Source organism: Salvelinus namaycush, chromosome 24, assembly GCF_016432855.1.
Source record: "Salvelinus namaycush isolate Seneca chromosome 24, SaNama_1.0, whole genome shotgun sequence".
NCBI classification, from domain to species: Eukaryota; Metazoa; Chordata; class Actinopteri; order Salmoniformes; family Salmonidae; genus Salvelinus; species Salvelinus namaycush.
In genome coordinates this window covers 23510673-23527552 of record NC_052330.1, presented here as the reverse complement: position 1 = coordinate 23527552, position 16880 = coordinate 23510673, and the positions used below count along the sequence as shown (strand labels likewise).

Genomic DNA, 16880 nt, shown 5'->3' with positions numbered 1-16880 from the left:
GGGAAATGCAAATGGTCTGGGTAGCCATTTGATTAGATGTTCAGCCACACGTGGTCCCGTGTGGCTCAGTTGGTAGAGCATGGCGCTTGCAACGCCAGGGTTGTGGGTTCATTTCCCACGGGGGGACCAGGATGAATATGTATGAACTTTCCAATTTGTAAGTCGCTCTGGATAAGAGCGTCTGCTAAATGACTTAAATGTAAATGTTCAGGAGTCTTATGGCTTGGGGGTAGAAGCTGCTTAGAAGCCTCTTGGACCTAGACTTGGCGCTCTGGTACTGCTTGCCGTGTGGTAGCAGAGAGAACAGTCTATGACTAGGGTGGCTGGAGTCTTTGACAACTTTTAGAGCCTTCCTCTGACACCACCTGGTATAGAGGTCCTGGATGGCAGGAAGCTTAGCCCCAGTGATGTACAGGGCCGTATGCACTACCCTCTGTAGTGCCTTGCGGTCGGAGGCCGAGCAGTTGCCATACCAGGCAGTGATGCAACCCGTCAGGATGCTCTCAATGGTGCAGCTGTAGAACCTTTTAAGGATCTGAGGACCCATGACAAATCTTTTCAGTTTCCTGAGGGGGAATAGGTTTTGTCGTGCCCTCTTCACGACTGTATTGGTGTGCTTGGACCATGTTAGTTTGTTGGTGACCTGGACACCAAGGAACTTGAAGCTCTCAACCTTCTCCACTACAGCCCCGTCGATGAGAATAGTGGTGTGCTCGGTCCTCTTTTACCTGTATTCCACAATCATCTCCTATGTCTTGATCACATTGTGGTAGAGGTTGTTGTCCTGGCACCACATGGTCAGGTCTCTGACCTCCTCCCTTTAGTCTGTCTTGTTGTTGTCGGTGATCAGGCCTACCACTGTTGTGTCATCGGCAAACTTAATGATGGTGATGGAGTCGTGCCTAGCCATACAGTCATGAGTGAACAGGGAGTACAGGAGGGGACTGAGCACACACCATTGAGGGGCCCCTGTGTTGAGGATCAGCGTGGCGGATGTGTTGTTACCTACCCTTATCACCTGGGGGGTGGCCCATCAGGAAGTCCAAGATCCAGTTGCAGAGGGAGGTGTTTAGTCCCAGGGTCCTTAGCTTATTGATGAGTTTTGAGGGCGCTATGGTGTTGAACGCTGGGCTGTAGTCAATGAATAGCATTCTCACATAGGTGTTATTTTTGTCCAGGTGGGAAAGGGCAGTTTGGAGTGCATTAGAGATTGCATCATCTGTGGATCTGTTGGAGCGGTATGCACATTGGAATGGGTCTAGGGTTTCTGGAATAATGGTGTTGTCAGCCTTTCAAAGCATTTCATGGCTACAGACGTGAGTGCTACGGGTCGGTAGTCATTTAGGCAGGTTACCTTAGTGTTCTTGGGCACAAGCACTATGGTGGTCTGCTTAAAACAGACTCGGACAGGGAGAGGTTGAAAATATCAGTGAAGACACTTGCCAGTTAGTCAGTGCATGCTCGCAGTACACGTTCCTGGTAATCCCTCTGGCCCTGTGGCCTTGTGAATGTTGATCTGTTTAAAACCTCTTGAAGCTAGGGGGCAGAATTTTTTTCTTTGGAAAAATAACGTTCCCAATGTAAGCTGCCTATTTCTCAGGTCCAGATGCTAGAATATGCATATAATTGACAGAGTAGGATAGAAAACACTCTAAAGTTTCCAAAACTGTCAAAATATTGTTTGTCTGCAGGCGAAAACCTGAGGAAATCCAACCCAGAAGTGCCTCTTATTTTGAGAAATCACTGTTCCATTGCCTGCCTTTTGTCCATTTAAAGGGATATCAACCAGATTCCTTTTCCCATGGCTTCCTCAGGGTGTGAACAGTCTTTGGACATAGTTTCAGCTTTTATTCTGAAAATGAGCGAGATTTATCAAATCGCGTCAGTGGATAGCTGAATGTCCTTCCATTAGTTCAAGCGCGCGAAAGTTGTAGCTCGACATTTTCTTTATCTCTGTTATTGAATAGTTTACCGTCCGGTTGAAATATTATCGATTATTTATGTTAAAAACAACCTGAGGATTGATTATTAAAAACGTTTGACATGTTTCTACGAACTTTACGGATACTATTTGGAATTTTCCTCAACCCTTGATGACCTGCCTAAGGCTGTGGAATACTGAACATAACACGCCAAACAAATTGAGTTGTGTTTATATAAAAATAATCTTTATCGAACAAAAGGAACATTTATTGTGTAACTGGGAGTCTCGTGAGTGCAAACATCCGAAGATCATCAAAGGTAAGTGATTCATTTTATTGATTTTCTGACTTTCGTGACCAATCTACATTGCTGCTAGGTGTTTGTAATGTTTTGTCTAGTGATCGATAAACTCACACAAACGCTTGCATTGCTTTCGCTGTATAGCATATTTTCAAAATCTCACACGACAGGTGGATTAACAACAAGCTAAGCTGTGTTTTGCTATATTGCACTTGTGATTTCATGAATCTAAAAATGTTTAGCAATTTTTTTTTTATTTGGCGCTCTGCAATTCAGAGGTTGTTGATGAAAATGATCCCGCTAAAGGGATCCGTGCGTCAAGAAGTTAAAGGTCTTACTCAAATCGGCTGCGGAGAGAGTGATCACACAGTCTTCCGGAACAACTGATGCGGTCATGCATATTTCAGTGTTATTTGACTCGAAGCGATCATAGAAGTAGTTTAACTCATCTGGTAGCTCATGTCACTGGGCAGCTCTCGGCTGTTCTTCCCTTTGTAGTCTGTAATGGTTTGCAAGCCCTGCCACGTCTGTCCAGCGTCAGAGTCGGTGTAGTACGATTCGATGTTAGTCCTGTATTGACGCTTTGCCTGTTTGATGGTTTGTTGGAGGGCATAGCAGGATTTCTTATAAGCTTCCAGGTAAGAGTCCTGCTCCTTGATAGCAGCAGATCTAGCCTTTAGCTTAGTGCGGCTGTTGCCTGTAATCCATGGCTTCTGGTTGGGGTATGTACGTACGGTCACTATGGGGACGACGTCATCGGAGGAATCCCGGAACATATTCCAGTCTGTGCTAGCAAAACAGTCCTGTAGCTTAGCATCTGCTTTTCTGACCACTTTTTTATTGATCTAGTCACTGGTGCTTCGTGCTTTAATTTTTTATTGTAAGTAGGAATCTGGAGGATAAAATTATGGTCAGATTTGCCAAATGGAGGGTGAGGGAGAGCTTTGTATGCATCTCTGTGTGTGGAGTAAAGGTGTTCCAGAGTTTTTTCGCTCTGGTTGCACATTTAACATGCTGATAGAAATTTGGTACAACGAATTTAAGTTTCCGTGCATTAAAGTCCCCGGCTACTTGGCCTGTGGGTAAGCGTTTTTTTGTTTGCTTATGGCAGAATACAGCTCATTCAATGCTGTCATAGTTCCAGCCTCGGTCTGTGGTGGTATGTAGACAGCTACGAACAATACAGATGAAAACTCTCTAGGTAGATAGTGTGGTCTACAGCTTATCATGAGAGACTCTACCTCAGGCGAGCAATAACTCGAGACTTCCTTAGATATCGTGCACTAGATTTTATTTACAAAAATACAAAGTCCGCTGCCCCTTGTCTCACCAGATGCAGCTGTTCTATCCTGCCGGTACAGCGTATAACCAGCCAGCTGTATGTTGATAGTGTCGTCGTTCAGCCACTACTCCGTGAAGCAAAAGATATTACAGTTTTGAATGTCTCGTTTGTAGTTTAATCTTCCCGCTAGGTCATCGATTTTATTCTCCAAAGACTGAATGGAAGGAAGTGTGGGTTTATTTGATCGCCTACGAATTCTCAGAATTTCAGCCTGCCCTCTGGCCCCTTTTTCTCCGCCTCCTCTTCACGCAAATCATGGGGATCTGGGCCTGTTCTCAAGAAGCAGTATATCAGTCGCGTCGGGCTCGTCATACTCGTTAAAGGAAAAGAAGGATTCTGCCAGTCCATGTTGAGTAACTGCAGTCCTGATGTCCAGAAGTTATTTTTGGTCATAAGAGACGGTGGCGGCAACATTATGTACAAAATCATTTTTTAAATAAGTTACAAACAACGCAAATAAACTAACAAAAAAACACATTCGGTTGGGGACACGTAAACGTCAGCCTTCTTCTCCGGCGCCATTGTTACGACTTAAGAAGACAGTTAAGCAAAGATCATTAAATCTTAAGATATTTTTAAGGAATTGCACTTATGAACTATCTTATGAACTTCTTATTTTTTTTCTCTAGAAGCTTAAGTTTTTGCGTAAGTGTTTTGTGAATCTGGGCCCAGGACTTAGGGGCACGCAAATAAAATGGCCTTTTGAATTAGCATCTTCATTGGTCATGTTGCTGTTTCAGCTCTCCCTTCCTGTTAACTCTGATCCAGTGCACATGCTACACACACACACTGAGGCATATGCTAATTCTGGCCTATTAAGCCTCTTGTATGTAATTATCTTCTTCTCTCCTCTCTCTCTCTCTCTCTGTGTTGGTGTTGTTTTAAACCCCCACCGTGACTCCTGTCAAACATCTGTATAGAGATTGTGAAGATTGTCAAGTGAGAGCATCCTTAGGAGAGATAGTTAGTCATAACCTCACTCATGATTGCTAACAACACCTCCCACACAAATGAATATATTTACATGCACAAACACACTCTCTCTCTCTCTCACACACACATATATATACATACATACATATGTCATGACGTCGCCTGCTTGGGTAGTGCAAACCCCATCCCCCTCTCCCTGCCTCTCCCTTTCCTACCATAACCCCTGCGGTGATCACAGAGAGATGTCGTAAATTCCTGAGAATCTCCTCATGGCCAACAGTATTATAGACAGAGGGTAAACTTTCAGGACAAAGGAATTCTCTTCCACCTCACAGAACTTGAGGTACGAACATATTTCATATTCCTGCAAAAGTATGAAAGCTCGGTGGAGAGTCCAGCTATGAACCGGTCCATTTGTCACCACGTGGGAAACTCATGTGAGACTGTGGGACCACATTACCATACCGCTGTTTATATAATAACTTCAGATATGAGGTTTACATCTGTTTGTTGTATAAAATGAATGAGTGAGTATGATACTGTTTGTATAATTGTGTAATATGATTTTGGACTGTTTAATTAAGAAAAATACAAATACCTTTTTGTATTTGAACTAAATCCAAGGACCGCCCTGAGCCAGTTGGGTCAGAGACCATTGGACCACCCCTCTCTGCTATCTGAATAAAAGCCAACTCTAAGAAATTACCATTTAGACCATGCTTTTCTCCATTAGGAGGAGAACGAAGGTTAAAGTACCATTGCTGAATCTTTAACCATACCACGTGGTTAAACTCTTAAGACGAATGAGAACAAGTCTTTGATATTGACTACTAGTCTGCAGCTAGGAATTCGGTATCATTGAACGCGAAGAAAGACAACCGCCGAAACAATCATTCTATAACGAATGTCACTCTGAACTATCCACAATAGCCAAGACAGAGCTCGACGAATCTCCAACAGAAACTAACTTCACTCCAACAGAAACTAACTTCTCTCCAACGATCAAGACACACACACACCGAGCGTAACTATATATATATTGATTGCAATTGTTCCCGAATGAGTGAGCGTTCATGTGTAAGGATTAGCATGTCAATTATTATAATTATGGACTCTGTAGTGAATTCTTAGTCGAACGCCATTTCCCCTTTGTCTAACAAGCAATGCCGGTTCAGCCCACTAGGGCATATTTCTCCCATCATTTCATGTAACTATTTTAAGTTTGTTTGTTTGTTTATGCATTTCTGTGAATTAATTAGTTAGTAATAAATAAATGATTTAAGACAATTGATGTATGGATGACTCATAGTGAAGACTGGGTTCGTGCAGATAATCAACAATTTATGACGTTTGGAATGAGACTAACGTGAGGTAGAGTAAATAAATCATTAATTAGAAGACTATTGATCAGATATGAAAATAATCTGAAAGGTTATATTGGGAAATTATAACTTTGTAATCTAATAACTTTCCCTGGTGCCCTCGAATTCATAGTTAATTAATTACGTTATTACTCAAGTGATCGCGTAATCCCTAATTACAGGAATCTATGATAAAAACTATAAGTCTTCAATTTAACGATAGCAAAGACACGACACATACATACATACATACATACATACATACATACATACATACATACATACATACATACATACATACATACATACATACATACATACATACATACACCTCCCTCCCACACACACCTTTCCTGATGATTATACCTACAGGGCCATATGGGCTGAGTCAGGCCCTGACCTTGCATGGACGTGTCTGGGTGAATTATTCCCATGAAGAGGTCTGGTCTGGTCAAAGGGACGCAGCTTGTCCCATTCAGAAAAAGCTTATTAATGATTTTATATTAATTTCTCAATTTTGGAGATTATTCAGATGCAGTTTGTCATCCTGGATCTCCGTCATCAGATTCAGATCACGCATGACTGATTTTGTTTTAAACACTGGTTTATTAATTGATTCCCCACCGATGTGTATTAATTTCATCAGTCTTTTGTCATTTGTGTTGATTCTTGGTTTCTCATCCTTCAGTGATCGACTCTCCTGTATTATAATTATCGTCAGCTGGTTTACTAAGTGTTTTCTGATACCCTAATTGTGTCAACTACAAAATCTCATTAGTTGACATGAACTGTGCTTTTAACTGAAATAAAACACAGTCCACGTTTTTACCAGTTTCCTCCTCTCTCTCTCTCTCACACTCTCTCTCTTTCTCTCACATCTCTTCCTCTATCCCTCACAGACCCTCTATCATTGGGTCTGGAAATGTGCTTTAGAGTACTAGAGTAGAGCACTTCCTTTGTGAAGAAATAGCTTTCCTCTAAGCAATCTCCTTCCTATAGCGTCCCACAGTGAGCTGAGTAAATGACACTAGATACTTCATCCCCTCTCTATGGCTCTTCCAGTTTGCTGTTCTAACTCTAAGTTGTTTTCTCCCTGCTTCTCCAGTGTCTCCGCTTCCTATCCATCTCTCTGTGTCCCTCCCAAAGAGTCTTGAAGATAAAATGAGAGATGGTACTGCACCTTTCTGAACGGTGTTTCTCCTTAACCCGTCAAAGACCCTCCCACAGTGAAATATTTTTTTATAAGACTAATTTATAAGCTCTTTATTTCGCTCTGGTTCGCTCCCTCTTGTTCTTTCTGTGAGACCCTGCTTCTTCCTGGGTCACCTTAACTCTATCCTAGTCTAACTGCTTCCTTCCCCCCTCCCCGCCCAGACCCTCCGTCGGTGGAGCCTGTTTCATTGGAGATGCGTCAGGGCCTGGGCCGGCCGGTGGCCATGAACTGCCGGGTCCTGCGTGCCCACCCCTCCCGGGTGCTGCGCTACGAGTGGCGGCTGGGGAACCGCCTGCTACACGCTGGACACTTCGACCAGAGCGATGAGACGGAGTACACCGTCAAAAGCCTCAACCGCGAGGGCTGGGGGGAGTACACCTGTGATATCATCAATGAGGCCGGTGCCGGGCGCTGCACCTTCTTGGTAACAGGTAAGGAACACATTATGTTTTTAAAATGCATTAAAATACATTTTGATTTGATACTTTCTGTTCCCAGTTGCTGAAATCACTCGATGTCGTTTATAGTGCTGCATTCTGGCTTTACTTGTCCAGTATAAGAATGCTAATTATACTGAACAGAATTTATATTGGCTCTTTCTCTAGGTCTCAAAGCACTTCACATTTTATGAGGTATAACTCACATCATCTTCACCCTCACAATGTGTTAATTAAACCCACCCACTTGGATTGACACGCAGCAGAGCAGCCATTTTGTGTCCCATCTGCTGTGCGTCCTCTCTGTAACAGAGTTCTGAAGCAGGATGAGATTTTCCCATCCCCATCACGGTAATTAAACTTCCCAGTGATGTATTCTTGATGGCTGAATGATGTGAATGATGTCTGCAGCAAATTGAAACTTGCCTGTCAGACGGCTAGGTAGCTACAGTACGTGTGTCATGAGGTAATTGATTGAGAAAGAGTGGGCGAGACAGGGCATAATACAGATTGCCAAATTGAATGCGAGAGATGTCTTCTGTAAGATCGATGTCAGTCATAACGCCTACCTTTACACATCCCCTAGTTTGTGTCCCAATTGGCACCCTATTCCCTATAAAGTGCACTTCTTCTATGGGTCCTGGTAAAAAATGGTGCACTAAATAGGGGACAGGGAGCAATTTGGGACGTAGGCCTCTAGATTACTAATGACAGCTCGAACTATACGGGAAGGACCCGATCCTTCAGACAGGACACAGATCTGTTGGGTAATGCATGGTTATTCCCCTCTGGCTATTTATTGTCAGATTGCCATGCTGCAGTGTTCGTTGTGGAGCACCTGAAAATAGCAGGAGGAGCAGTCAGTGGCCGTGTCATCACTCACACAGAGCGCTTGTGTTTTATGACAGGGACAGATTAGTTTGGAGTGGCAGAAAGTGAGAGAAAGAGAGAGAGAAAGAGTACGATGGAGAGAGAGGGAGGGAGAGAGAAAGAAAGAGAGATAGCAAGAGAGAAAGACAGATTGAGAAAAGGAGAGAGAGTGAAATAGACAGTGCCAGGGGACAGTGGCTTAAGTGGCTGAGGATCAAAGTGACAAATACTCTTCAGTCCCGAACCTCTCCATTCCTAATGGGAGGTCTGGGAGATGGAAACCTTCGCCTGGGTCCTGCGTCTTTCTCTCTCTCTCTCTCTCTCTGCCTCCCTCTGTTTGGTAGTGTCAGTGGTCTTTGTGTCATATATCAGTCCAGCCCCTGAAGACCAGGTAGAGTGAAGGAGGAGAGGAGATAATCACCTCCGGACGTTTGCTTTTCTCAGCGGGGCTCGCGTGCTATCACTCACCTCCTTCCTTCCTTCCATTGTTCTCTACTTCCATCCCTCCCTCCCTCTATCATCTCTACAGCCTTCTCTCCATCCCATTTCTCACAGATTCCTACCATCCATCACCCATCCTTTTCTCTAGCCCTCTATTCATCCATCCCTCCCTTCATCCCTCCCTCCCTTGATCCATCTATCCATCCCCAGGTCGCTCCCTCTATCTCTCCCTCCTCACTCTATCCATCCTTCCAACCCTCCCTCTCTCTCCCTCCCTCCATCCCTCTCTCCCTTCATTCTTCCATCCATCCCTCCATCCCAGTGCTCCAGATTCCTACCATCTGGACGTGGCTGCTGCCAAAGCTAAGGCAGCTCCATTAGTTAGTTATTTTTTATTTAACCTTTATTTAACTAGGCAAGTCAGTTAAGAACAAATTATTATTTACAATGACGGCCTACCAAAAGGCCTCCTGCGGGGACAGGGGCTGGGATTAAAAATATAAGTAAATTAAATACAAATATAGGACAAAACACACATCACAACAAGAGAGACAACACTACATAAAGAGAGACCTAAGACAACAACATAGCAAGGCAGCAACACATGGCAACCGAGCATGGTAGCAACACAACATGACAACATGGTGGCAACACAACATAACAACAACATGGTAGCAACACAACATAACAACAACATGGTAGCAACACAACATAACAACAACATGGTAGCAACACAAAACATGGTACAAACATTATTGGGCACAGACAACAGCACAAAGGGCAAGAAGGTAGAGACAACAATACATCACACAAAGCAGCCACAACTGTCCGTAAGAGTGTCCATGATTGAGTCTTTTAATGAAGAGATTGAGATAAAACTGTCCAGTTTGAGTGTTTGTTGCAGCTCGTTCCAGTCGATAGCAGCAGCGAACTGAAAAGAGGAGCGACCCAGGGATGTGTGTGCTTTAATAGAATGTGACTGGCAGAGCGGGTGTTGTATGTGGAGGATGAGGGCTGCAGTAGGTATCTCCGATAGGGGGGAGTGAGGCCTAAGAGGGTTTTATAAATGAGAATCAACCAGTGGGTCTTGCGACGGGTATACAGAGATGACCAGTTTACAGAGGAGTATAGAGTGCAGTGATGTGTCCTATAAGGAGCATTGGTGGCAAATCTGATGGCCGAATGGTAAAGAAATGTACCCTGTGCTACCCCCTCCTCCTCCTCCCATCCTAAAACATGAGCTCTTCCAATGTATCCTGCCTTACCTAATCCCCACCACCATCTGGGGCTAGTCCGATCCCTGTCCCTGTCTGCAGCTGTGGCCAGACATAATGTCATAATGTCCTGATTAATAGCATGTTGCTCAGACTCCCCACCGGCTGGGGTTTACTGTTAGACAGTGTGTTAAGTAGCTGACCTGTTTAAGACAAGTCATACATAACAGTCTGAATGCCAAGTCTCTGGATCAGTGTATTAGATCTCAAGTAGACCAGTAGAGGAGAAAGGAATCACATGGGAAGATAATCCAAAGATATACCAATTTGCCTCAAACTAAGTTTGTTTCGGTTCTGTGTTGTTTGTTGCCCTAAGATCAGCCTTAATTCCCTGGCATAGACTCACTCTTCAAGGACCAGTCCACTCATGTGGATCCTTACATTTTGGCATCTAGGCCCGTATAACAATATGTATGATGGCTGAGGAAAGGGGTGGGATACGTTTGTGTAGCAGTTTGTGGAGAAAAGGAGAATAGGTATAGTATGCTGTGAACAACAAAGCTTCAATGGATGTTAAACACTCAATGTGGAGGTATTTCTGCAGTGTTACGTTTAAGCTCTGTCTGATATGGTAGACTCTGAGGCAATGCTATGCCTGCCAAACTACAGCAACAAACTGCAGAGAGAGGGGGGGGGCTGTGATAGAGGAGAGAATGAGGGAGGGCTATAGATATATATATATAGAGAGAGAGAGAGAGATGGGGCTGTGATAGAGGAGGGAGGGAGGGAGGGAGGGAGGGAGGGAGGGAGGGAGGGAGGGAGGGAGGGAGGGAGGGAGGGAGGGAGGGAGGGAGGGAGGGAGGGAGGGAGGGAGGGAGGGAGGGAGATACGATCAGGTCTGTGTTCAGTAAAAATATATCAGTCAAAGCCATTGGCTGAAACCCAGGGTCTCAGCCATCATGCCAGGGGGCACACACTCCAAAGCCGGACAGCAGGCCATGCTCAGGGGCAAACACACACACACTTTATCACACTGCTGGTCAGGAGCCAGGCCATGCCAGGGGGGCATTTGTGTGTGTGTGTGTGTGTGTGTGTGTGTGTGTGTGTGTGTGTGTGTGTGTGTGTGTGTGTGTGTGTGTGTGTGTGTGTGTGTGTGTGTGTGTGTGTGTGTGTGTGTGTGTGTGTGTGTGTGTGTGTGTGTGTGTGTGCCAGGCTGCAGGGGACATCTGTGGTAGCAGTGGCTTTAGTGAGATGAGATGGCCCTTCAATGCTGCCAGAGCAGAGTGGGAGGCAGTGTCTTCAGAGGGTTTAATCTGCACCACTGAGCTCTGGCAGGAACCTGGCACCACAGGGCAGGATGATCCCTGCAGCCCCTTCATCTCAGGGTGGCATACATTACTCATGCAACAATTTCTAAGATTTTACTGAGTTACAGTTCATACAAGTTACAGTTACAGTTCATATCAGTCAATTTAAATGTATACATTAGGCCCTAATCTATGGATTTCACATGACTGGGAAAGACCACAGTCACGGGTGGGCCTGGGAGGGCATAGACCCACCCGTTTGGGAGCCAGGCCCACCCACTGGGGGGTCAGGCCCAGAGTTTTCCCCCACAAAAGGGCTTTATTACAGACAGAAATACTCCTCAACATCAAAGGGTTTAATCTGCACCACAGCCTTATTGGCAGGATAGGATAGTGTTCTTCAATCCTGGTGCTGGAAAGAGTGTGAAGCATCTGATTCTGTTAATTAAAGGTTTAATGATCAGTTGAATCAGGCTTGTTAGTATTGGGTGGAAACAAATGCCTGCACTCCCTGTGCGTATCATAAAGAATTCTTTCTTAAATCAATATAGAGTAAAACAGTTCTGTAGGATTAGCGCCAAGAGCATATTGTAAATATTTACGAGAGAAGAGAATACCTGCACTCACTGTTCAGATGCCCCCCAGAGATTTCCACCACCGCAGTCAAATTGTTTCTCCATTAAAATTCTGGAAGCATCTGAACAGCGTGTGGGTATTCTTCTTTTTTATCACATCATATACTCTAGTAGTCTGCACCTGTACACTGTGTACCTGGAAATGCAGAGCATATTCCCCCTGCTCAGACTAGCAGTGTGACAGTGATGGATGACTGACATGATGTGCTTTAGAAACCAACAGGGAGCTTAAGAATAGTGTCATCTATCTGTTATAGAGGAGTCTGTCAGCCCTGAAGGACAGGAGCATAATGTACAGGTTATATATAGTCAGGTGACGTGTAATCCTTTTTGATAAAAAGCCCGATAAGTATCTGCATACGCAGCATAGTCTCATTATCATATGTAAGAAATTGTGACATTTACAGGGGCAATCTGCAGTTGTTACATACATTTTTGGACTTTGAAATTAATGATATGAACCCAATGATTCTTGAGCAGTATACTGTAACTTAAAAATGTCGAACCCCATCAGAATCCAAAATAGAAGCTTTTTTTTGTCAAACTGTGCTTGTAAACAAAGTAAATGTAAACAAACACTATATAGCCTCAAATCATGGTTACGACAATATTTTTGATATCACGGATGGTCAGTCCTTAAATACATACGTCTATGAATTTGAGAATAGGTACATTTCTTCAGCCCCATCCCTCAAGGTCTTACCGTAACAGGGGGGAGACGCTTTATTCTTATTCCAACTGCTGATTGCCGCTTTAATTTAAATATGTCTTTAATCCAAACCCAGCCAACTGTTATTACAACAATAGTAAAATTGTAACCGTAGCTCAGTTAATATGAATAATACATCCCTCCTCTATAGAACACATTTCCCTTGGCATTCAGAATCCAGACTGGAACATTGTCATGTTCTATGTCTAGACAAATTTGTTGGACAAAGGCACTGTGATGTTTGGGAAGCAGAGTTTGATCCTCATGAGGGGAAACAGATTTGTATGTGTTTCTTTGAACAACTGTGTTCTTTGAACCACTCTCCAAACTGAGTCTAGGGTACAGTTAAGCCACTGGAAAACAAATCTGTCATTGTGTATTTGTTGCCACCATTCCAAACACTTGGATATTTCACTCCGAAGCGCTTTTGTTTTTTGATTCATTGCTGGAGTTTGGTTTACACATCATTTAGTTTTGTTTTTGTTTCAATGTATATGAACATATTTTATGCCAGTTTGTTTTACTCATAAATACAAATTATTATTCATTTAGCATGCTCAGTAGCATACGTCTAGCTGCTATACGACTTGTGACTGGAGCAGCGTTGTGTTCATAAGGATCCACATCCTACATCTATGTTAATGGGAGGAAGGTAAAGACAGACTAGCATATCACTGCTGGACAACATGGCGCCGACAGAGATGGTCGCCTCGCTTCGGGTTCTTAGGAAACTATGCAGTATTTCGTTTTTTTATGTATTATTTCTAACATTGTTACCCCAGGAATTCTAAAGTCTTATTACATACAGCCAGGAAGAACTATTGGATATAAGAGCGACGTCAACTTACCAACATTACGACCAGGAATACGACTTTCCCGAAGCGGATCCTCTGTTCGGACCACCACCCAGGACAATGGAGCTAATTCCAGTAGGCCATCCAAAACAACAACGCTGCAGAAGGGGCAGACGAAGAGGCGACCTGGTCAGGCTCCATAGACGTGCACATCGCACACAGCTCCCGAGTATACTACTAGACAATGTCCAGTCTCTTAACAACATGGTAGATGAAATTTGAGCATGGGTTGCCTTCCAGAGAGACATCAGAGAGTGTAACATTCTCTGTTTCATGGAGACATGGCTCTCTCGGGATATGTTGTCGGAATCGGTTCGGCCACCGGGCTTCTCCATGCATCGCGCCGACAGAGATAAACACCTCTCTGGGAAAAGAAAGGGCGGGGGTGTATGCTTTATGATTAACGACTCATGGTGTAATCATAACAACATACAGGAACTCAAGTCCTTCTGCTCACCCGATCTAGAATTCCTTACAATCAAATGCTGGCCATTTTACCTACCAAGAGAATTCTCGTCAGTTATAGTCACAGCTGTGTACATTCCCCCTCAAACAGACACCAAGATGGCCATCAAGGAACTTCACTGGACTATTGCAAACTGGAAACCATACATGCTGAGTCTGCATTTATTGTAGCTGGGGATTTTAACAAAGCAAATTTGAGAACAGGTCTACCTAAATTCTTCCAGCATATTGATTGCGCTATGCGCATGCGCAATACCCTCGACCACTGCTACTCTAACTTCCGCGATGCATACAAAGCCCTCCCCCGCCCTCCCTTTCGCAAATCCGACCACGACGCCATCTTGCTCCTTCCGTCTTATAGGCAGAAACTCAAACAGGATGTACCAGTGATGAGAACCATTCAATGCTGGTCCGACCAATCAGAAGCCACAAGATTGCTTTGATCGCGCGAACTGGAATATGTTCCGGTCAGCCTCAGAGAACGACATTGATCTATACGCTGACTCGGTGAGTGTGTTTATAAAGAAGTGCATTGGAGATGTTGTACTCAATGTGACTATTAAAACCTACCCTAACCAGAACCGTGGATGGATGGCGGCATTCGCGCAAATCTGAAAGCACGATCCACCGCATTTAACCACGGAAAGAGGTCTGGAAATATGTCTGAATATAAACAGTGTAGCTATTCCCTCCGTTAGGCAATCAAACAAGCGAAATGTGGTAGGGTCTACAGGAAATCACAGACTACAAAAAGAAATCCAGCCACGTTGCGAACACAGACGTCACGCTTCCAGACAAACTAAACACCTTATTTGCCCGCTTTGAGAATATTAAAGTGTCACCGTTGTTGCCCGCTAACAAGGACTGCTCCCCACCCCCCTCTCCTTCTCTGTGGCTGAGGTGAGTAAAACATTTAAAAGTGTTAACCCTTGCAAGGCTGCTGGCCCAGACGGCATCCCTAGCTGCGTCCTCAAAGCATGTGCAGACCAGCTGGTGTATTTACGGACATATTCAATCGCTCCCTATCCCAGTCTGTTGTCCCCACATGCCTCAAGATGGCTACCATTGTTCCTGTACCGAAGAAGGCAAAGATAACTGAACTAAATGACTACCACCCCGTAGCACTCACTTATGTAATCATGAAGTGCTTTGAGAGACTAGTCAAGGATCATATCACCTCCACCTTACCAGTGACCCTAGACCCACTTCAGTTTACATACCGCGGCAATCGCCATCAGACTGCAAACTGCCCTATCCCATCTGGACAAAAGGAATACCTATGTAAGAATGCTGTTCATTGACTACAGCTCAGCATTCAACACCATAGTACCCTCCAAGCTCATCATCAAGCTGGAGGCCCTGGGTCTCAACCCTGCCCTGTGCAATTGGGTCCTGGACTTTCTGACGGGCCGCCCCCAGGTGGTGAAGGTAGGAAACATCTACACTTTGCTGACCCTCAACAATGGGGCCCCACAAGGGTGCGTGCTCAGCCCCCTCCTGTACTCCCTGTTCACCCACGACTGCATGGCTATGCACGCCTCCAACTCAATCATCAAGTTTGCAGGTGACACAACAGTAGTGGGCTTGATTACCAACAACGACAAGACAGCCTACAGGGAGGAGGTGAGGGCACTCGGAGTGTGGTGTCAGGAAAACAACCTCTCACTCAACATCAACAAAACAAAGGAGATGATCGTGGACTTCAGGAAACAACATCGAAGGAACAGCAGTGGAGAAGGTGGAAAGTTTTAAGTTCCTTGGCGTACACATCACAGACAAACTGAAATGGTCCACTCACACAGACAGTGTTGTGAAGAAGACGCAACAGTGTCTCAGGAGGCTGAAGAAATTTGGCTTGTCACCCAAAACCCTGACAAACTTTTACAGATGCACAATCTTGAGCATCCTGTCAGGCTGTATCCCAGCCTGGTACGGCAACTGCACCGCCCTCAACCGCAAGGCTATCCAGAGGGTGATGCGGTCTGAACAACGGATCACCGGGGGCAAACTACCTGCCCTTCATGACATCTACAGCACTCGATGTCACAGGAAGGCCAAAAAGATCATCAAGGACATCAACCACCCGAGCCACTGCCTGTTCACACCGCTACCATCCAGAAGGCGAGGTCAGTACAGGTGCATCAAAGCTGGGACCCAGAGATTGAGAAACAGCTTCTATCTCAAAGCCATCAGACTGCTAAACAGCAATCACTAACTCAGAGAAGCTGCTGCCTACATTGAGACCCAATCACTGGCCACTTTAATAAATGGATCACTAGTCACTTTATACAATGCACTCTAAATTATACCACTTTATTAATGTTTACATGTCTTACATTACTCATATCACATGTATTTTATACCATCAATTGCACCGTACATGTCCATATTCTCATTCACCCCTTTAGATGTGTGTATTAGGTAGTTGTTGTGGAATTGTTAGATTACTTGTTAGATATTACTGCACTGTCGGAACTAGAAGCACAAGCATTTCGCTACACTCACATTAACGTCTGCTAACCATGTGTATGTGACAAAAACATTTATTTGATTATAAATAGAATTATGTTCATAAACTACTGAAATCAAACGGGTAGTGGTGGTGGGTAGGTACAATAGGGGGAGTAGAAACGGTTCATAGCTTGTTGTTATGGAGAGAGAGACAGACACAGACAGACAGACAGACAGACAGACAGACAGACAGACAGACAGACAGACAGACAGACAGACAGACAGACAGACAGACAGACAGACAGACAGACAGACAGACAGACAGACAGACAGACAGACAGACAGACAGGTTTATCCACCCCTAGATCAAAGCTGACTTTTTATATTGCATTAATATACAGGATGTCCTTTTAGGAGTGCTTTTC

The 16880-nt window shown here is 44.4% G+C and overlaps 1 protein-coding gene across 1 annotated transcript in view; it reads left to right on the top strand.

The window, feature by feature from the left end:
• LOC120019360 (MAM domain-containing glycosylphosphatidylinositol anchor protein 2-like) overlaps positions 1–16880 on the top strand; it is a 261309-nt gene that overhangs the window by 146914 nt on the left and 97515 nt on the right. Inside the window, exon 10 of the mRNA XM_038962652.1 lies at positions 7234–7503. Within this exon, the coding sequence (XP_038818580.1) occupies positions 7234–7503 (270 nt within the window). The remainder of the gene's footprint in view (positions 1–7233; positions 7504–16880) is intronic.